The sequence below is a fragment of the Vombatus ursinus genome, unplaced genomic scaffold, assembly GCF_900497805.2.
Source record: "Vombatus ursinus unplaced genomic scaffold, bare-nosed wombat genome assembly UNPS02008961.1, whole genome shotgun sequence".
In the NCBI taxonomy this organism is placed as follows: Eukaryota; Metazoa; Chordata; class Mammalia; order Diprotodontia; family Vombatidae; genus Vombatus; species Vombatus ursinus.
In genome coordinates this window covers 6,149,201-6,169,173 of record NW_020948739.1, presented here as the reverse complement: position 1 = coordinate 6,169,173, position 19,973 = coordinate 6,149,201, and the positions used below count along the sequence as shown (strand labels likewise).

The window sequence follows — 19,973 nt, the reverse complement described above, 5'->3', positions numbered from 1 at the left end:
CTGTCAAGAATTTGGGGTGGAACAGAGCAGGTGAGGGAGCTATCCAGGGGATAGAGCTTCTATGGCCAAGGTAAGATAGGGCAGGGAGGGGCTGGCTGGAACGTGGCCACCTAAACGCAGTTGGAAGTGATTTTCTAAATTTCAGGGCCCAGAGATAAAGCTCCCAGGTTCCCCACCCTAGTTATAGCTTTCCTTTTAGCTTGCAGCTTTGCATTGATAATTTAGACCCCATAACTGCAGACTTCTTAATTTTTCTCTCTTGCTTTTAGATGTAGCAGGGGTTATTTTTGTTATTCAGTCATGTCAAACTTTTCATGCTCCTATTTGGGATTTTCTTGGCAATGATACTAGAGTGGTTTGCTGTTTTTTTCCTCTAGCTCACTTTACAGATGAGGAAACTGAGGCAAACAGGGTTAAGTGACTTGCCCTAGGTTACACAGCCAGTAAGTGTCTGAGGCCAGATTTGAACTCAGGAAGATGAGTCTTCTGACTCCAGGCCCAGTGCTCTATCCACTTAACCAATGTTATAGATGCCCTGGTGCATTTTGCTCTGTGGCTTTTAATGCATCACAAAGAATGCCTTAACTGAAGTTTGGTGAAGGTTACTGCTGAAAGGTTTGCTACAGCTGTATCACACCATAAAATGTAATGGGAGAAAACTTCCAACCTCTTATCTCTAAACTCTGTAGAGTTTCTGAAAGAAACTGAAAGTTCTGTAGAGCTCACTGAAAATCCTGGCATGGTCTAAGTGAGTGATTGTTCCAACTGAGCTTACATAATTGAACTTGACCAAATTCCAAGAAAACATAATCCAGGTTTAAGGAAGTAGGGTACTTAGATTGAAAATAAAATAGTTTAAACAGAGTTTTCAAGTGAAAATTTCCTTAGGAATTATAATAATAATAATAGACCTTCACAGAAGTTAAGGATGGCAGGTTTACAAAATGTTTTTCTTATAACAATCCTGTGAGTTAGGCAAAATAGTGGACGCTTATGCAATTTAAAGTTTGCAAACCTTTTTCTATCTATTACCTCATTTGAATCTCACAACCACCTGAAAGCTTAGTAACTACAAGTGTTATAATCTCTGTTTTACAGATTATGAAATTGAGGTTCTGAGAAGTTGTGACTCACAGATGTTCTCAGAGATAGGATTTGAACCCAGGTCTTTTAAAATTCCAGGTCCCGCTCTTTCTCTACTATCCCTATGCTGCCTTTGCCCAGAGATTATTTAATTCCACCCACTGATCTATTGATAAAGAACTGAGGGTTGGAGCTTTGCCCAATTTGCCCAAAGTTACAGAAATGGTAAGTGGCTAGATTTCAGGCCTTCTAACTTCTACCCAATGATTGGGAGGCACCATGGAAATATTGGATAGAGCATTGGACTTGGGAGTCAGTTTTGCCAGCTAGGTGGCTCAGTGGATAGAGTTCTGAGCCTGGAATCAAGAAGAACTGAGTTCAAGTGTGGCTCAGACATTTACTAGCTATGTGAGTCTGGGAAAGTCACTTAACCCTGTTTGCCTCAGTTTCCTCATCTATAAAATGAGCTGGAGAAGGAAGTAGTAAACCACTCCAGTATCTTTGCCAAGAAAACCCCAAATAGAGTCACAAAGAGTTGGACAGGAATGAAATGACTGAACAACAAAACAACACTTACTAGCTGTGTCACTTAAGGTCTCATCATTCTCATCTGTAAAATGTGAGTGGGAGGGGCAGCTAGGTGATCCAGTGGATAGAGCTCTGGCCTTAGAGTCAGGAGGACCTGAGTTCAAATCCATCCTCAGACACTTGACACTTACTAGCTGTGTGACCCTGGCCAAGTCACTTATCCCCGATTGCATCACCAAAAAGCAACAACAAAAAAAAGTGAGTGGAAGTTGGGTGTTAGAGATGATGACCGAGATCTCTTTCAGCTTATGATCCTACCTTGTATGACGTGCTGCTCTATATAGATTGGTTTCATAAATGACTCCAGCTGTCTTATAAAACTGGAGAGGGTTCATAGGTACCTTTGAACTGTATCTGTTGTTTGGGAGTCAGGGAGGATTTATCCAGCTTATCATTTTATGATCATACCAAAGTTCTCACCCATTATCCATCCTCCAGCCCAAAGCCTGAGCTGTAAATGTTCCTTCTTAGGCACTGAGTACATAAATTGTGCTGGTGTTAAAGATTTGCTAATTTTATTATCATTATTAAAGCTATAATGAAGGTCCAATTGATTTTTGTTGTTTGTTTTCATAATTACCATACTAAAGGGTGTGTCATAACTAATTGGGAAAAAATTCCAATGAAGAGAGGAAAGAGAAATTGTCTGAAGAAGTTAATCCACAGAAGTAGGTACACAGAGAACTCATCAAACCCACTTAGATTTGAAAAGGATACACACACTTTAGGAGCAAGGGCAGGTAACTGGACAAATACAAAAGTGTGGGACAGTATATAGATAGTAGTGTCAGGAGTGCTAAAGCTCAGAAAGAAAGAAACAAGCATTTATTAAGCACCTACTATGTGCCAGGCACTGTTCTAAGTGCTTTATAAATATTTGATCCTCACAACAACCCTGGGATATAGGTGCTATTATGACCCCCATTTTACAATTGAGGAAACTGAGGCAGACACACATTAAATAATTATAGGAGATGAGAGGCAAGGCTAATTTTGAACTCAGGTCTTCTTGACTTCAGGCCCAGCATGCTATCTCCTGCACCACCAATTGAGGAAAACAAGGTTTTTTTAAATTACTTTAGTTTTCAACATTTACTTCCATATGATTTTGAGTTTTAAATTTTCTCCCCCTCTCTCCCCTCCACCCTCCCCAAGATGGCATGCAATCTGATATAGGCTATACATATACATTCATATTAAACATATTTTCTCATTAGTCATATTGCAAAGAAGAATTAGAACCAATGGGAGGAACCACAAGAAAGAAGAAACAAAACAACAAAAAAAAGGGAGTAAATAGTATGCTTTGATCTGCATTCACACTCCATAGTTCTTTCTCTGGATGTGGACAGCATTTTCCATCATGAGTCTTGGAGTTGTCTTAGATCCTTGCATTGCTGAGAAGAGTTAAGTCTATCAAAGTTAGTCAATGCACAATGTTGCTTTTACTGTGTACAATGTTGTTCTGGTTCCGCTCACTTCACTCAGCACAATAGTATTCCACTACATTCATATACCACAACTTGCTCAGCCATTTGCCAGTTGAGGGATATCCCCTCAATTTCCAATTTTTTTGCTACCACAAAAAGAGCTGCTATAAATATTTTTGTATATGTGGGTCCTTTCCCCATTTTTATGATCTCTTTGGGATACAGACCTAGAAGTGGTATTACTGGGTCAAAGAGTATGCACAGAGTATGCCCTTTGGGCACAGTCCCAAATTGTTCTCCAGAATGGTTGGATCAGTTCACAACTCTACCAACAATGCATTAGTATTCCAATTTTCCCACATCTTCTCCAACATTTAACAACCAAGGGAGATTTTAAAATTTTGTTTTAGAAGTTGCAGAGAAGGTACTGCCCTGCATTGGTAGAGAGTATTTCCTCATCTGGGAGTTCCCTATTTTAATGTAAACACAGGTCTAGTCCATATTCCTTTGAAGCTGCATGGGTGAAAAATGGGTCAAAGAACATAGAGGATCCCTACCGGGAATAGATAGGAGCAAATCAGAGCATCACTTGTCATTTTGCTACTATTTCCTCTGCCAAAGATGATGATCTTAAACTAGAAAGAAAAGAATAAAAATTTCTAAAAGAGAGTTGATAGGCAGGTAGGGAGAGGTTAGAGAGCACTTGGCTGCCCTAGATGAATTCAGATCACTTGGCCCAGATTAACTATATTCTGGCCACTGTCAGTGATATTTGAGAGATGGTGAACAGGAGAAATACTGCAGGGCTGGAGAATGGCCAATGACCTCATTTAAAAAAAAAGAGGGAGAAGGAAGACGTTGAAAGAAGAGGAGGAAAGAAGTGGAAGAAAGAAGAGAGGAAAGAGGAGGAAAAGGAGAAAGGAGAGGAGGAGGAAAAGAGGGAGAAGAGGTTGACAGTGACTTACTACCTCATGGAGTTGTGAAATGATTCAACCATTTTGGAGAGCAAATTGGGGCTATAAAATTGTGCATACCCTTTGACCCAGCAATAGCACTTCTAGGTCTGTATCTCAAAGAGATCATAAAAATGGGAAAAGGACCCACATGTTCAAAAATATTTATAGCAGCTCTTTTTGTGGTGGCAAAGAATTGGAAATTGAGAGGATGCCCATCAATTGGGAAATCAAGTTGTGGTATATGAATGTAATGGAATACTATTGTGCTATCAGAAATGATAAGCAGGCAGAATTCAAAAAAAAAAAAAAACTTGGGAAGACTTACATGAACTGATGCAGAGTGAAATGAACAGAACCAAGAGAACATTGTACACAGTAACAGCCACATTATGGGATGACTGACTTTGATAGACTTGGCTCTTCTCAGCAATGCAAGGATCTAAGACATCTCCAAAAGACTCACGATAGAAATTGCTGTCCACAACCAGAAAAAGAAATACGGAGTCTGAATGCAGATGGAAGCATACTATTTGCTCTCCTTTTCCTTTGTTGTTTTGTTTTACTGCTTCGTTCTTGTGGTTCCTCCCATTAGTTCTAATTGTTCTTTACATCATGACTAATGGGAAAATATGCTTAATATGAATGTATATGAAGAGCCTATATCAGATTGTATGCCATCTCAGAATTGGGCAGGGGGGAGAAATGGGAGGAGAAAATTTAAAACTCAAAATCTTATGGAAGTGAATGTTGAAAACTAAAAATAAATAAATTTAAATTAAAAAAAAAAAAACACTTACTACCCTGGCCCGCTACTGCCTGAAGGCTAAGTATGTTATATTTCATTCCTCCTCCAAGAAAAGCAAATGTTATCTGGGCTGCATTAAGAGAAATATAGCTTCCAGGAACAAGGAGCTTCTGTTGTACTTTGCTCTGCTCAGACCACTTCTAGGCTGATGGAGCTACAATACAAACATGATATTAACACAAAAGTAAATGAACATAGGATCAAGAAAATAATAAAAACAAACATACTCAAAACATGCAATAATTAATACATAATCATACAAAGCACATATCTCATGAGTAGCATGATTATTTGGCCACATGTGCAACCATTTTCACAGTTTCTACTGGAACATCTTAACTGAATTTGCCTAGCTCTCCTATGACCTGCTAAAATTTTTGCGTATGTGTTGGAGGTAACTGATGATACTGGTTGATCAAAATTCTCATCAGGACTATGGTCCTACCTTCCTTTTTTTTTTTTTTTTACATTTTTTTTATTACTGAATCTTAAATATACAATAAGAAAAGAAAAAGAAACATAAATTAAATACTGAAACTTAAATACATAATAAGAAAAAGAAAGCATGTCACGTGCACAGCAGAATGTAAGAGAGGATTCAAAATATAAAGCAATAAATTTCCCTTTCAAGAAAGCCTATATATACACATTGTGTTGAGAGTTGTCTGTCTTTTTGTTTCCTTGTTAGTTTTTTGTTGTTGTTGTTCTCTGCTGTGCACTTTTTACTTTGTTCTTTTTTCCCTCTTTCTCCCCCTCCCTCCAGAAGGCTACAATTAAGCTCAGATATATTTATATACAAATATATAAATACACACACATATACACATACATCCATGCATATATAGGCATATATTTTCCGTAACAAATTCTACTTCTGATCTTGTTTTTATGTTTGTTCTTATCTCTTATTTTCTATCCCTCCAACTCCTCTGCTTTACTTCTACCCTCTACATTGCCCTCCTATTACTTATCCTAGACCACCTCCAAGGATCCCTCCCTTATCCTCCCATTCCCTTAAATCTAAACACCCTTCTATACCCACCTTTGACCTATTCCCTCACCCTCCCCTCTAGAGATCCCTCCCTTATCCTCTCCCCTCTCCTTATCCCCTAAGCATTTTATTTCTTTCTGAATCTAGAAGACTTTTATATTCTTCTAGATATATATGTATTGTTCCCTCTTGAACTCATTCCTGATGAAAGCAGGTTTCCAGAACTAACAGCTCTCCTCACCCCCCCCCCCCCTCTAATTCCTCTGTGTCTATTCTTCCTCTAGCACCTCATTTGGATAAAATAATTACTCTTTTTTTTTTTGGTTAGGCAATGGGGTTAAGTGACTTGCCCAGGGTCACACAGCTAATAAGTGTTATGTGTCTGAGGCCAGATTTGAACTCAGGTCCTCCTGAATCCAGGGCCAGTGCTCTATCCACTGCGCCACCTAGCTGCCCCTAATAATTACTCTTTTTAGCTGTTCCTAAATGGTTTTACTTTTTAAAGTCATAACATACTCAGGTCTAACCAATCTTTCTTAGGAACTACCCAATAACTAATAACAATCTTAGACATTTGCTTTACATTTTACAAACATAAAAGGTAAACAGTCTGTCTTTATTAAGTCCTTTATAATTAGTCTTTGGTATGTACCTTATATTTCTCTTGGTTCTTATTTGTCAAATCTTCTATTAAGTTCATGTTTGTTTGTTTCTCATTTGTTTGTTTGTTTTAACAAAGTCCTGAAAGTCTGACAGTTCATTAAATGTCCATTTTTTTTCATTCAGGATTATGCTTAGCTTTGCTGGATATGATATTTTCAGCCAGAACGTCAGTTTTTTTTTGCTTTTTGATACGTGGTTTTCTAAGACCTCCAGTCTTTTAGTGTCACCTCTGCTAGGTCTTTAGTGATTTTAATTGTGGCATTGCCATATTTAAATTTTTTCTTGTTGCTTGTAATACTAATCCTTGAGATGGGAGTTTTGGAATTTGACTATAATATTCCTGTGAGTTTTCCTGATAGGATCTCTTTCAGGTGGTGATCAGTAGATTTTTTTTTTCTATTTCTACTTTCCCCTCTTATTCTAATGCTTCAGGACAATTTAATTATCTCTTGTACTATTGTATCAAGATTTCTTTTTTGATCATAACTTTCAGGTAGTCTGATTCTTATGTTTTTTCTTCTTGGTCTTCTCTCCAGATCAGTTGTTTTTCTTATAAGATGTTTCCCATTCTCTTCTAATGAAAAAATTCTTTATATTTTGTTTTATCACTTATTGATCTCTTATAACTTCACCTTGCCCAATTCTGATTTTCAAGGAGTCATTTTCTTCCTTAAGACTCTGAATCTCTTTTTCTAATTGGTTGACTTTCTTTTCATAATCTTCTTGTTTTTCTTGGATTCTTTTTTTTTAGTTTTTCCTCAATCTCTTTCATTTGATTTTTAAAGTCTTTTTTTAAGTTCTATGAATTCTTTTTGAGCAGGTGACCATTTGATGTTACTCTTTGGGGTAGAAGAGAATTTCTTTGCTTCAGTACCCTCCTCTGAAGATGAACCCCAGTCTTCTCTATTCCCATAGTAACTATTTTTTTCTCCTTTGTCTATACATTTCTTTTTTTTATGTGTAGTAGCTCAGCTTTTATCATCACCTCTGGTCCTGGGTATGGGGGATGGTGCCTCTGGCCTCAGATCCTCCTTCAGTGTTCCCCTCTGGCTTGGAACTGGAACCAAGATCTCCAATCTCCTGTAGGTGCCCACAGCCAGCCATGTCTCTGCCCCACTGTTTCTGCACTCAATGGATATATGCTGGTTCCTTCAGAGCCCCCCCCCCCCACCTCCATGACTCTGCAGCACAGCTGGGTCTGGTGTTCCTTGTAAGCAGAAGTTCCCTTGATCTTCTTGGGCTCAGGCACCCAACACCTCTCACTGTCCCCTGGGGTAAAAGTTCCTGTAGTTGGGACTGAGGTAGTCTCCCATCCCAGCTAACCCCAGGGCTTGCCACTTGTTTAAGCAGATTTAGGACCTAGCCTGGAGGTGTTTACTCTTCACTCAGATCAAATCTCCTCCTGGGACTTTTCTTCAGATCTTCTCAGATTGTCCCAGGAGGACTCCTCTGCCCATAATCTTACTTATTGTTTACCCTGAGGTGTTAATTTCATCTCTTTTGTGGGGGAAATTCTTGAGAGCTTGGAATTTTCTGACCTACTCCACCATCTTCCCAGAATCATTTTGGTCCTGCCTTCCTAAACCTGAATTTGGAGAGGGCCCAGGCTGGCTATCAGTGATTCTAAACTCTGTAGGGTGGGGGAATCCCAATAGCTTTAGAGCTAGAAAGAAAAAGTGTTGCCTCAGGGTTCATTCCCCTCCTTTTACTTGAATTGGTTTTTGATTCTTTGTCTTTTGCAATGTCTGTTTATGAGCCACTGCTGTGGTCTGGCAGTCTTTGCACTGTTGGAAGTCATTTTTGTTTGTTTAAAGTCTGCTAATGTGACTGTCCATCTGTCTTTAATGTCTCAATTAAATGATGTGTGTAAACCTAGAAGTAGGGCGGTTGTTGTTCAGCAGTTTCAATTGTGACCTACTCTTCATAACCCCATTTGGGGTTTTCTTGGCAAAGATAATTGCCCTTTCCGTCTCCAGCTCATTTAACAAATGAGTAACTGAGGCAAATAGGGTTAAATGACTTGCCCAGGGTCACACAGCTAGTAAATATATGAGGCTGGATTAGAACTCATGAAGATGAGTCAGTACATGATTCCATCTTATTTTCTAGCTACCCACGTCATCAGTGATGGCCTTCATAATAACTTTGCACCAGAATCATCATCAGTAAAATGCTGTGGTCAACTCTTACCCCTGATAGGTCTTATTCTTATCCTCTGAGTTGTTTATAGAAGCACCAACCTTTAGAGGAAAAAGAATTCTACCTTAGACATCCAGTCCAACCTCTCCCAGCTCCCACTGTTGTAGAAAAAAGAAAACTAAGGTCCCTAGAAGTACCTTGCCCACTCTGGCAGTAAGTAGATGGTGACATTGGGACCTGAACCCAATTATTCTGTCTCCAAGTCTAGAGCTTTTCCCATTGTTCCATACTTCTTCCCTTTTACATCATAGTAGTTCTCAGGACATACTCCCAACCCTCTTCCAAGAAGAACTCTTCTGAGACCCAGCAGCTCTACCTCCTTCACACCAGGCTGGGATCCAGCCATCACTTTTTTCTTCCAAAGTAGTCCGTACTGGCTGCTCTCTGCCAGCATCTCATACCCCTGCACAGCCTGATCATGGGGTTCTGAGACTCACCAGGAGAAAATGTTAGAAACAACTTAGCCCAATCTTCTCCTCCGCAAGTCTAGGCCCAGTTCATGGTCAATTTACTGCAACCCTCCAGGATCATAGGTATTGATAAGCATGTGAGGGATGGGGAGAAAATGCAATGTGTTCTTTTTTAAGCACAATATAAGGTAGGTAGGAGTGGAGGAAGGGAGGGGCAAAGTGCTTCAGGAAAGCTTGAGAAGAAAGAGAACAGTTTCAGCTGAGGGGGGATCAGAAAAGGCTTTGCAGAAGAGGTGACATTTGGGCTGAGCTTTGAAGGAAGGGGCAAATTCTGGAAAATGGGGCAAGAACAGAGGGTAGATTTCAGAGATGGGGAATACCCTAACAAATGCACTGGTCCTGGAAATAGAATCTCATGCTTTAGGAACACAGAATAAGAGTGAGTGGAAATAATCTGAAGGCTAAAGGAACAGACTGGAGCCAGAGTCTGAAGGACCACAAATGCCAAGCTAGGGAAGAGAGGGGCAGGAGGAGGAGGAATAGAATGACAATAAGAACTGGTTAAGCAACTACTTTGTGTCCAGCTAAGTTGACTGTATTTTGGTCTAGAAGCAATGTGGGAGCCAATAAAAGCTTTTGTACAGGGTCAGGAAGATTATATTGACAGTTTTGTGGAAGATAGATTAAAGAAAGAGGACTGGAGGCAGGGAAGACCTACAGCTAGGATGGTATCACAATAATCTTGGTAAGAGATGATGAGGGATCCAATGAGGATGGTGGCAGTATCAGTGGGGAGATGGAGACAAATGCTAGAAGATGTGGAAAATAGAGTCACCAGGTTTTAACAACCAGCTGATTGGCTGTAGAAAGTGAGAAAGGGAAGACAATGGCAATTCCTAAGTTTTAAACCTAGGTAATTAGGAGGATAATGGTGGTGCCATTGACAGAAATAGAGAACTTTTGGAGAGGGGAGGATTTGGGGAAAAGATGATGAGTTCACTTTTTGAGCTCAAAATGGCACCAGCATTACTCTCCCCAAGGTGGGTCATCTGGTGGAGTTCAGGGGAGAAATTATGGATGAATATGTAGATTTGGGACTTGATTGCACAGAGGTGATCCAGGCAATCCTCAACATTCTAGTGTTGAACTTTCACAACTTCAAACATTCGCATGATTTTACTAATAACCTCATTTTCACTTTCAAATTGGCAACCACACACATTCAAGGCTATGCCTAGCAGAGAAAAAAATGAGCATTATGCATGCACGTTTGTGGAGCAGCTGCTGTCCTAGGCACTTCACTGGTCTTGTTCACCTACAGTTGTAAAGAGCTCCCTGCCCATTCGTTTGCCTTTCAAACTCAAGATTAGGTTGCAATTATGCCCCCAAGGCTTAGTACAAATCCTCTGGACTCCAAGCCCAAGTGTGCAAAGTCAGCAATGTGGCTTAGTGAGAAAATAGTGCGCCAGGTGGAGGCAGCTAGGTGGCTCAGTGGATAGAGCTCTGAGCCTGGAATCAAGAAGAACTGAGTTCAAGTGTGGCCTCAGACATTTACTAGTTATGTGACTCTGGGCAAGTCACTTAACCCTGTTTGCCTGAGTTTCCTCATCTATAAAATGAGCTGGAGAAGGAAATAGTAAACCACTCCAGTATCTCTGCCAAGAAAACCCCAAATAGAGTCACGAAGAGTTGGACAGGAATGAAATGACTGAACAACAAAACAACACTTACTAGCTGTGTCACTCATCATCCTCATCTGTAAAATGTGAGTGGGAGGGGCAGCTAGGTGATGCAGTGGATAGAGCTCTGGCCTTGGAGTCAGGAGGACCTGAGTTCAAATCCATCCTCAGATACTTGACACTTACCAGCTGTGTGACCTTGGGCAGGTCACTTAACCCCAATTGCCTAAAAAGAAAAAAGGAAAAAAAAGAAAAAAAAAAGAAAAAAGAAAAGTCTCTGCCCTCAAAAACTCATATTCTAATGGGTTAAGGATAGGGAAGACTTAAACATACTTCTAGGCATTAGGAAAGGACCCAGCAAATAGAGACACTGAAACGAGTGCATGATTCAAGAGGCAAAGCTCTGGGAAGGGACAGGATTGGATCAAGACACAAGGACGAGGACCACATCATCTTCTACGACTGAACCAAAAGAATGGGTGACGACGTAGACAGGTCTTGGATTACGGAGGAGGGGTAATAAGAGTGCTTATAATGGAGAGCCTCAGTCTTCTAAGGAGCAAAGTCTTCTGCTGAGGCAAGTTGAGGTAGAGTTGTAGACTTGAGAAGAAAACTGGCAACAGTTTAATGAGATATAAATTAAAAGCAAGAGGGCACCTTGTTGTGGACTCAAGTCATCAGCTTTTAAGATCTTCTGCAGCAGTTTGGGACTAGGAGCAGAGAAGATCTAGGGCTGAGGATTAGTAGGATCTGAACATCAAAAAGACAGAGATAGAAGGGTGAAGGAAAGCTGAACTGGTGAATGATGAGGTCAAGATTTTAAAGGGAGAAAAATGAAGCCAAAATAGGAGCACTCCCTGAAAAACTAGGGAAGGGCTGAGGAACCAGAAAGGCCCAGGAAAGGTGAGGAGCTGGATTAGGAAAAATCAGGTAGTGGGAAGGGTATGTAACATTAAAACTGCTTCTGGGCCCCAAAGGGCTGAGGTGCTGAACCCCATTCCCTTTGTGCCAAGGAGCCGATCTGCTCTGGACCCACAAATGTGGTTGGCTAATTTAGTTCTGGGGTAGCCTGGCCTCTAATGAGAGGAGTTAGGTTCCCCTTTCTCACACTTGCTGATTCCTTATGGTACCCCAGCAGAAAAATGCTTATGGTTTGGTTTTAGTTCATGCTCCCAAGAGGGGTGGGGGAAGTAGGAAGGTACTTAAATGTATACTATCAGTCAAACGTGGGACAAGTATTTATTTCCTACACACAAAAGAGATGTTAAAGGACCCAAAAGACTCACAGCGCACTTCAACAAGACTTAGCAATCAGTAACTTTTAACTTAAAACTACATCTGCCCAGAGTTATACACATAGATGAAGTCATCTGCGGGACTACCAAATAAATAGGCATTCCACACGTCACTTCAGCTCTGTAAGGTCCAGTCTACTTCAGGTCCACTTTTTCAGCCATTCCAGCTTAGGGATCGGGGCCAGATTCCTGCTGGTGGTCATTCTTCCCAACAAAGAAACTCCTCTTGCCATTTGGACCCAGGAATTCCAGAACTCCCATGAGTGGACACATCCATTTCAAGAACAATGTTTGGTTGCCTACACAGGAAAGGAAGCACAAAGCAGAAGAGGAAGCCAGAAGCCCAGGCCCAACCCTCACCTAGTTGAGTCTCCTGGCTTTAACTCCCTTGTGGGAGTGGTCACTGACTATGGTGAAGGGTCATCTTTCCCCCACCCCTCACTGGAAGTCTCAGTCACATGACACCATCTATAGGGCAAAAGAGAGCAAATTGGAAGCTGCCCCTCCTTTCTAACTAACACTGCAACCCACCTGGGGAAAGGAGAGAGAGAAGATCAAGGAACTGCCCCAGGTTTTGCCACATAATACCAAACTACCAAGTCTTTTTAGAGGCGAGTGCATGTTTTCCCTGGAAATGGCCTGGGCAACTAGTGCAGCTCCATGGAGTGGTCTCTATAGTTCCATTCTATGGACACCCCCAGGGTGTGTACTCCAATTCAACTCCAACTCCAGGCAGAAAGACAGAAGACTGGGATTAGAGAGGAAGAATCTGAGTTCATCATCTTGGAGGTCACACAGCCTTTGGCCATTACCATTAAAGTCACTAGGGTTACAGAAGGGGTTTGGGGCAGACAGGAAAACCACGAGCCAAGAACTGAATTAACTGACAAGGGAGAGGGACTTGGAAGTTGGCTGATGATTGCAACAAGGATGTGGGTAGGTATAAAGATGAAATGAATTTCAAATAGAAGGAAAAACATACATATTTTAAAATTAAGGCAGGAATTTTTGAAGATTACTGGCTTAGTTCCTTTCATTCACTTGTAAAACTTTAAAAGATATTTTAGAAACAGGAAAGAAATAACATTAATAACCTGGAGTTTGCCACTTATTATCAGTATGACTGAGCAGGTTCCTTAATCTCTCTGAATAGGTTTTCTCATTGAAAATGGGGATGATAATATTTGCACTACTTATCTCATATGGCCTACAGACAACAAAGCACTCTATGACTGTGAGTTATTATATTGAATTTAGTTAGCTCAAATAATTTACTTAAAACTGAATTTTTAAAAAAGAGTGGGAATTAACATTATTAGATTTTTAGGCTAAAGAATTTTGAAATTGGGTCTGAGTTTCCTTTTATAAATTTGAAACTTAGTCCCACTTCTGTGCATAGAAAACTATTTTACAGCATTCTTAATGAAGAATTTGCAATTTCTGCAATGATTTTCATGATTGAGAGATCCTAGATACTTCTTGACCATCAAAGACTAAATTATGTTCAGCAGCATAAGTAAATTTCATTACCATTATTTTAAAGTTTTTAAGTCCATAAATACCACAAGGTAATTGAATTAGCCAAAATACTTAATTAACCAGAAAACCCCACTCTTCTACTGGGCTTGACAGAAAGTAGGCACTTAATAGACCTGAATAAGAGAAACTGATAGAACTGAATAATAAGAAAGTTTACTATAGGAAAATGTAGAATACTCTGATTGGCATAAGATAGCCACTGTCAAAAGGATCACATTTTTTGAGGAATAGACAGAAACAAGTCTTTCAAGAAGGACCAGGTCAAACCTTCCTACCACTAATATTCGTCAAATGGGAATGAGATACTCAGATAAAACCTTTTTATTGTTATGCATGCCACAGTTCAGCTTGGGCTCCCTACCAACTTATAAAATCTGAACTTGTGACCAAACAAATTGCAAAATCTGCACGAGGACTAAAGAAATTAGGATACAGAGCAGCCAAACTCAAGTGAATTGTCCAGGCAGCACATCAGCAAATGCAAATTACAAAATAAAAAGCTAACCAGAACAAAGGTCTCGGGTGCTTTTAAAAAATGTTTTTATATTTTAAGTTGTATCCTTAATCTAATTCACTACCATTTCATATGAAGTACAGTTTTCTACCCTTGAAAGCAGCAGGCACAAGTGACAGTCACTAAAGAAGATGGGTTCTTTGGTATAATTTATATGCATTTTTCTTTTTCTTTCATTGTACAGCTCTACAAATACTGCATCACAAATAATTTTTTCTAAATTACTAAAGAAAGAAAATGGTAAATTAATAAAAACTTGAGTGATTGCGATCTCATTTTAATAAATGAATTCTATGAATAAGTCAATAATTTACTGTTTTACTTTATATTTCAAAGGAAGAAATGTTCTTTTTTAAAAGCTAGAGGTAGAGTGCTTCTTATAATACATTTTTAATTTGTGCAGTTCTTAAGTAAAACTATAGCTGAGAACAGTGACTAGGTTAAAAGAGTTAAAAGTCAGTATAATATTTTTTTCTATAAACTTTTTTTATCATTCCAGTTAAAAAAAAACACTAAAAAATACATATGCAGACATAGTGACAATGTTTTCAAAGACAACCAAACCATATTTAAATATAACTCTATCATGTATAGTACTTCTCCAGGAAGGAGATCCTGGGATCACAAGGATTATGGCAAAGGAGTGAAGTCTCCAACACATCCCACCAAGTTGAGACAGCTTCAGTACAAAATGGTAATGTATGGGCTCCGCTGTGTACTTTCCAAGGACCAGATAAGCTATATTTGGAGAGACAGGTTCATCACTTGAAGGCAGGCCACCAGGTAATGGATTTTTCAGCCAATCAGACAGTCTAAGTTGAAGAGGGAATACAATCTGCATTGATTTTGGGATGGCCCATAAGTATAGAAACATTGGTTTTTTTGAAGTCCACTACTTATTACCATCTATCCTAGAAAAGGGAAAAAAGAACTTACCAAAAAAAGGAGGAAATGGGACAGAAGACACACAATGCAGTACTAAGAATCTTACTTCCTGAATAAATTGAGTTCAGTGTCTTTAATAGGTCTTCCCAGCACCAGTTACACTAGGTAGGGAGTTAGCTTCCCAGATTACATGAAATACTGTTCCTTTAATCCTAGGGTACAACTGAGAGAAACTTTCAGTACTAATAAGCCTCAAAGTCTTTACTTTCAATTCACAGTGAGGAAGTAAATGTGGTCAGATTTACAGACAAAAAGAAAAGGGGAACTTACGTGACTAGTAGTAAAATCTGGTTGAAAAATATGCAAACATTTGATTGAGACCGTTCAAAGAAAGAGTAAGCCCAGGTGGTTTTTGCAAAATGACTTTTGTTTCTGTTTTCATAAGCACATAGCACCCTGCTTTTTAAGGTCTCTAACTAAAACTATAGGACTTTTCCATAATATTAATATTTTAATTAAGACTGATTGCTGTCAGATATAAATAAGAAACGATTACTATGACTGTTGAAATAATGTGTGCAACAAACACCATTGGAAAAAAATCATGTGCAATGGTGGACAGACCTCTTTGAGAAAGGCAAATTATTGCTTCCCACAATTGCTTTGAGAAACAGTAAATGAATATTCTTTCATAAGCCTGAAAAGACTGATTATCTAGAATTCACATTTCATCTTTATCTAAATATGGGCCATTTATTTCATAACCACATGTCTTCATAGTATCGAAGTAAGTACAAGATGTCCCAAAAAGTGTCAGTGCTTATTAAAGCTTAAGCTGCACCAAGACTTTTGGTATACTCTGTATTTCTTTAACTATGTCCATTTCATCTTTGCATTAACAGTATAAAAACAGGCTTTGTGTATTTTGTGGCAAGAAATGAAGATGTCATAGTAATCAGATTTTCATGGAATTTTAAAAATCAACAAAGGAAATATATTTCTATTAAACTTTAAAAGGTCCCATTTTCAGAGTACAAGAGAACGCAAATTTAGCTCAACTGTTTTACCAAAGGAATGACTAAAACGACAGATGGAAACTAGAAAAGGTGAATGCACTTAAATACACTCAAAATGAATCCATATCAAGCCAACTAATTAAATAAAAAGATATCAAGTCTCTAGGGAAGGCAACATATACAGGTAGAAGGGGAGCAGCAGAGTGTAGAATGTGCGTACACAATTGTTTGCAAATCCTCAACAGTCCAGAAAAATAGGGCACCTTTCAAAACCAAACCTTATCCACTCACCCAGGCAGTTTACAGCCCCAGCCCACAATTATTCCTGGGGCCCACTCATGGGCAGAGAAATTCGGAAAAAAAAAAATCTTGGACTAAAGCTCATAATGCTTTTTCAAGTTCTGCACATCCTCTGCGGTGAACGCATGGTTTGATTTGTCTGAAAGGGCCTCGAACAGCTGTCGGGTCTGCTCTTTTTGTCCTTTGCTAAGCAGTGTCAACATCATCTGAAAGATAAAGAAATTTCCATGGTAACAACAGCACAGTCAGCCGGTATTTTAAAGATCAAAGCAACACCAATCCTGAGATATGAACTTTCTCTTGTTAAAACCCATCAGTTTGCATAAAGAGGAAGACATTTGGCAGCAGCTTACCATAAATCTTTCTGCTTTACTTAGATGTAAAAGATGCTGATAGACCAATTCAGGATCATTATCAAGAAGGTGATTTTTCAGAGACTGGATGAAGAGGAGGAAAGTATCCCCTTCCAATTTGTTACTCAGCAATGCTGGCAAATCTTTTGGATCTGTGATGGCTAAGAGCTTTGCACAGGCTTCTTCATCCTTCCTTGTGTTTATGGCATTTAGAATTTGCCCAAATTCGTAGGCATTAGCAGGTTTTGAGATGTGGAGTTTTTCCAAGCCCATTGCCAGAGACCCGCTGCCTGCTGGCCCTTTCTCCAAATCATGGCAGGTGATTGAGACATTCTCTGGAGAACCACCTTCAGGCTGTTCCTCACTGCTCTCCACCACCTTCAGGAGAGAAAGAATTTAATTCTGACATTGAGCAACATGATACATTAATAGCCACATGTATTAGCTCAACTGGTGGTTCTCAAACTAGTGTTTAAATTAAATATACTTTACAGAAACATGAATTTACAAAATAAAAAAAATCAGAACCAATGTATTTTATCAGTAGAAGGACCTTAGACTAGCTGAAGCTATCAGTTTTGCAGCCCTTTGCCTAAAGTTCCCCACAGGCAGGCAGCAGCAGAGCTAGTATGGACTAGAACTTGGGTCTCAAAACTCCCAGTCTATGCTATGCCCACTGCTCCCAACATTTACTCTGCAAAAAGGTCCTTCAAATAATGAGCTCACTTCTTAAAGCATTTAAAATATAATATGATCTTTTAAAGTTGACATTTATGATACTTTAGGAACACAACTAAATTAATGATAAGTAGGACAACTGCTTCTTTTACTTTATTGCTCTAGACATGACAGGTAAGATCTGATAGGGGGTGGTGTGTGTGTATATTTATATACATATATACATGTACATATATATGTATAGATAGATAGATGCTATTGAAATACTTCAGAAAAAAGAAATCATAGACAAGAAGTTCTCAACCTTCCTTTCCCTGGAAAATAAATCACAAGACTAATTTGATGATTTTTCAGAAGCATTTCTTGAGTTAATTCATTCCAGAGATAGTTATTAGGTGCCTAGGGGCCATAGATCAGTTGTCCTGATCTGTATCTGGCCACTGGACCCAGATGGCTCCAGAGGAGAAAGTGAGGCTGGTGACTGCACAGCCCTCACTCACTTAAATCCAATTCACTTGCAAGTCATAGCATCATCTTTCTGATATCATGGTCCTCTTCGAAAACAAAGGACAAACCACACATTAGGTACCTAACTGTGCAGAACACTGTGCTAGGCACTGGAAAGAGAGATGAAGTTTAGCAAGACTGTTCCTGCCCTCATGGAGCCCACAGTCTATGAAGAGGGTAAGTACAAAACATTGATAGCTATGAAGAGCTATTCAAACTCTTTGTAAAAGAATAAGACAAAGTGCTATATGAAGTCTTGGAGAAAGGCTGTTCTCCATACCATGCATGAAGTGGGAGGAGGGAAAGATCAAAGAAACCTTTGTGGAAGAGACAGGGTTTGAACTGGGTTTTAAAGAACAGGTTGGGGGGCAGCTAGGTGGTGCAGTGGATAGAGCTCTGGCCTTGGAGTCAGGAGGACCTGGGTTGAAATCCGGCCTCAGACACTTGACACTTACCAGCTGTGTGACCCTGGGCAAGTCACTTAACCCTGACTGCATCACCAAAAAACAAAAACAAAAAACAAAACAAACAAAACAAATTCAAAAAAAAACAAACAACAGTTTGGAAGTCAGTATGTGAAGACAGGGAAAAAACATGAAGGTGGAAGAACAAAGGGTCTCTTTGTGGGGTAGAGCTACCCAATTTGGCTAGGGTGAAGAGGGCATGAAAGGGAGTAATATGAGAAAAGCTCTGGAAAGGTTGGGGGTGCCAAATTGTGGAGGACCTGGAACACCAGGCCCTAAAGCATGACCTTCAGTCAGGTACCCCTGACGATGTCTAAACAGAGAAGAGACAGAACCAGATAAAGGTGGGGTAGGAAGTAAAGGCAGGAAACCACGCTGGAGGCTCCTGCAGGAGCTTTCCAAGTGGCTGGTGGGAGGCGTACGTGGGGACAGAGGTGAGGGATGCTGAGGGACCCTCCCCCCTCCCATCCTTCTCATTTCTATAAAGACCACTGCTCCTGCCACATGCTTCACTAAGGACAGATCAAGACTAGAAAGGACTAAACTGCAGCAATAGAATTTTAGGTTAGCTAAAGTAGCTCCAGAACTTCAGGTGCTGGGATGTAGGGCTGAGGAATTCAGAGTTAAGCTTCAAAGGGGTCTGAGCTGACCTAGGTTTATCCCAAGTCTGCTTCCAAGACCATCAGGAGGGCTATGTGAATTAGTTCAGGCTGGGGCCTCCCAGCTCAGCCTGGGAGGAAACCATTACCTTCCCCTTCCCCCACCCCCACCCCCACCCCAAACCACATTTTTTTATGATCACAAAGGTACTTTTACGACTGTAATACCTCTTCAATTTCTATTTTCCTTCTTTCCTTTTCTTGACTGGGTAGTGGTGTGTCATCCTTGTTACTAAGAAATATGGTTATCTCTTTTAGTTCTTTCTTTGCTTCAGAAACATTTGGGTCTAGGAGGAGAACTTTGTCGAGATCATTAAAACTTTCCTGGTAATTCTGAAAGTCAGAGTGGGGGAGGGAGGGAAGAAGAAATACTTCTCATAAATCACGTAAAAACTGGCATGGGTCAGAAAACTGTGTGTAATATTCAGTTTTATGCATGTAAGTGGGAGGTTCAGAGGCCTGTCCTTGTCCCAGCTCCCCAGGCCGTAAATCTTCCACTTCAAAGGACTCATAAATTCAGGTGTGTGGGGCAACCTGGTAGTGAATTGTGTGTGTTTATAATACAAACAGATTTGCTTTATGAAATCTCTCAGAGCTCAAATAAAGATGTATAAAAGCCATGATACTACTTGCAGGCAATTTCATAGAAATATGCTTAAAAAAACAGCATGATACAAATGCAAGCCATTTTCATATAGTTTTTTCACATTCTGTATTTTTTATATGTATACCCCATATATGTGTATATGTGTGCATGTACATATGTATTTATATGCATTTTTCTGGTTTGACTCTTTAAATTCTATCTAGTGCTTAATTAATAGGCTATAATGTAACAATATAACAATACTGCTTGAGCTACTTGAATTTAACTTCAATAACTTCAAAGGCTGCATCTTTTTAGAATTCAAATTCCCTTCTCTTCATGGACATAAATATGTAAATGTATATTTAAAGAT

General features: G+C 39.6%; 1 protein-coding gene across 2 annotated transcripts in view; it reads right to left on the bottom strand.

The window, feature by feature from the left end:
- Window positions 1-12,024: 12,024 nt before the first annotated feature.
- Window positions 12,025-19,973, bottom strand: part of SPAG1 (sperm associated antigen 1) — an 85,195-nt gene continuing 77,246 nt past the window's right edge. The window contains exons 18-20 of one of the 2 annotated variants that reach the window (XM_027850003.1): window positions 19,183-19,347; window positions 16,707-17,084; window positions 12,025-16,559 (exon numbers count right to left, since the gene is read on the bottom strand). In XM_027850003.1, coding sequence (XP_027705804.1) covers window positions 16,428-16,559; window positions 16,707-17,084; window positions 19,183-19,347 — 675 coding nt within the window. In that variant the 3' untranslated portion in view covers window positions 12,025-16,427. The remainder of the gene's footprint in view (window positions 16,560-16,706; window positions 17,085-19,182; window positions 19,348-19,973) is intronic. The other variant, XM_027850004.1, reaches the window with a different exon arrangement.